The 2,721-nt window shown below is 42.9% G+C and overlaps 1 protein-coding gene across 1 annotated transcript; it reads right to left on the reverse strand.

Annotated features, from left to right (window-relative positions):
• Nucleotides 1-66: 66 nt before the first annotated feature.
• On the reverse strand, nt 67-2,569 carry ten1 (TEN1 subunit of CST complex). The gene is made up of 3 exons (XM_024396561.2): nt 2,435-2,569; nt 1,988-2,145; nt 67-552 (listed from the first exon to the last, which is right to left on the reverse strand). The coding sequence occupies exons 1-3, from the start codon at nt 2,521-2,523 to the stop codon at nt 389-391; spliced, it is 411 nt and encodes a 136-aa protein (XP_024252329.1). The 5' UTR covers nt 2,524-2,569; the 3' UTR covers nt 67-388.
• Nucleotides 2,570-2,721: the final 152 nt, after the last annotated feature.

Consider the following 2,721-nt stretch of genomic DNA (forward strand, 5'->3'; position numbering starts at 1 on the left):
CAGCAGGAAGAGGGTGACTTCCAGAATTGATATTGTGTGACAAATAAAGGCAAGGACTTCACAGTGCACAAGAAACAAGCAGCTTTTATGTATAAATCAGGATTTCCTCAGAAGTCTTTTTATAGTGTAATTCCACCCTTCGCCATTCTAAATTAGCTAGAGGCGCAGTCTCAATCTTTGATATGTCCATGTAATCGGCTATTTGGGGAAAATGTCCCAACCATAATAAAATATGACCTTTTGACACAATCCATCTGAGGTATAAATCAGGTCATATAAACATTACAACATGTACAAAAGAACATTCAATTCAACCTGGATCATAACTTTACACCAGTAGCACTGTATCAGTGCAGCAGTTGTGACAGATTCATTATTTGGGTCTAGGTCAGAGAGGAGCACGTTGCTGAGCAGCAGTAGCAGCATCTCCCTTGCTCTCCCCCCTCTCTCTGAAGTAGCTCCTCTGTTCATTGACACCTCTTTGCAGCAGAGCTAGGTTCACCCCATCCACACAGTTCAGCACGCGGGCGTGGACCATCACACCATCACCTCCTGTGAAGAGATAGGTAAGTGGGTTTTGTTAGAGTTGCGTCTTTCGAATCCGGTATCAGGAAGAATAAAAGTCACAATCTGTCGTTAATTATCTTTAATTAGATTCAAGCAATAAATGATAAATGCAATTTTTGTATATACGGGCTCTCTGTCCCACCTCGCAGGGCAAACAGAGAACTGACAGGATGTACGTAAACAGTTGTTCTTATACTGTGATTGGCCAACAGACGAGTTGGAACTATGTCTATCACAGTGGAGGCTGAGCGTGGCTTAGACTTTGCTCAGCCTATCGCAGGTGCTCAGACTAGTCCTAGCCTCTTGGAGTTCACCCTCTGTCGATGTATAGATTCTCACTGTTCTGGTATCACACCCTAGTTGTAACAGTTGCTCAGTTCCTGCTATTGTGTTGTTCAGTATTTTTCCATCTCAGTTAAACCTCGTGATGACCACCCCTCCTTATACCTGATTAACCACAACTTTGTAACATGCAGCAAGTCACACCATGTCACACACACACAGACAGGCAAGGCAAATGTAGCAAACAGTACACCGCTTGCAACATGTATGAGGATTCTGTGTTATGCACTATAGCCCGTTACCATATATGTGATTGAATATTATCTGCTGTTGGCTTGTGTGGATGTATGTATGTGTTATGCAACATAGCTGACTTGAAACATTATTAAGAGTTTCAGGGCCATGGGCCTTTCTCATGATGGAAAAATACAGAATAACATGAAGACAGGAACTGTGCAATGAGTTGGGGGGGCACATTCAGAACATAGTGTTGCGAGAACAAACAGTCTTTTGTTAGATAACCGGAGCCAGGTGTGAGATAACGGTATCGAGCATGAGCGCATAGATATTCTTCACAGCAACAGTTACATCTATCAACTGGAGCGCCCGGGGGCCGGGACCAGCCTCTGCGCCAACAATCAACGATAGGCTGAGTGAGTCTAAACCACGCCCAGTTTCTACTCTGACAGGCCGGCTCAGAAGCAGGAACTATTTCTGTCAGGGTATATTTATAATATCTTTGTCAAGAACAAGTCAGTTCTCTGTTTTGCCCTGCGAGGTGGGACAGAGAGACCGTATATACGAAAATTGCATTTACCACTTATTGCTTAGCTAATAAAAAATACATAGCATACAATCGGTGACTCATTGTCATATTTATCCTGATACCAGATTCGAATTAACGCAACTCTAACACATGCAAGTCACACCATGTTACTCAGTTCTTGTCACACACACACACACACACACACACACACACACACACACACACACACACACAGAGATAAAGACAAAGCAGCTGTTGTTCAAACAATTCAATCTTAAGTAATATGGTAGTGGGTTTAAAATGCATTAATCCTAAATCCTTACAATTTTGGGAGTTGCAAAGCATATAAACCTAATAAAAACCCAATCTTACCCTCTGCTTTTTCAATCTCGCCCAGAACTATGTACTGGGCTCCAATGATGGGGTCAAAGGGTTCAACAAATGTAGTCTGAACAACAACTTGGTGCTGTCTTGCTGCATGCTGGATAGACAGTGTAGCCTTCGATTCCTCTGGTTGGTAACTCACTAACCTAGAAAATGAACTAGTCTGTTAGCCAGCCATGCAATCCAAAATGGATAACAAATCATTTTTAAAAACTACGATTATACATGGTGTGTTAAAGATCGTACCAGAGGAGGCTGCTGACGGAAGAACGGCTCATAATAATGGCCGGAACGGAGCGAATGGCATCGAACACCTGGAAACCATGCGGTTCATGTATTTGACACCATTCCACTGACTCACTCCAGTCATAACCACGAACCCTTTCTTAATAACAATTAAGGTGCCACCAACCTCCTGCGGTAGACACTCCTCACCTTCCAAATGTTCTCACTGAATCTCCCTCCTTGACTGCACCAAAGTTGACTTCCCAAAGGAAATGAAAGACTGCAGGTGCTGGAAGCATCTTCTCAATAAGTTATCAAAGGGTAAAATAGGCAAAATACTATAAAGATGCCAGATGGCTGTTTTGTCAGTTCAAGGCAGTAATGTTTCACAACGTCACATAACGTGATGTTTTTTTACGCGCCCCCTTTCTAGCCAATTCAGGAAGTCGTCGATTACAATTCAGGCTCCGGTTTATTGCACTGCTGATCTTGGTTCG

The sequence above is a fragment of the Oncorhynchus tshawytscha genome, linkage group LG32 (assembly GCF_018296145.1).
Source record: "Oncorhynchus tshawytscha isolate Ot180627B linkage group LG32, Otsh_v2.0, whole genome shotgun sequence".
NCBI lineage: Eukaryota > Metazoa > Chordata > Actinopteri > Salmoniformes > Salmonidae > Oncorhynchus > Oncorhynchus tshawytscha.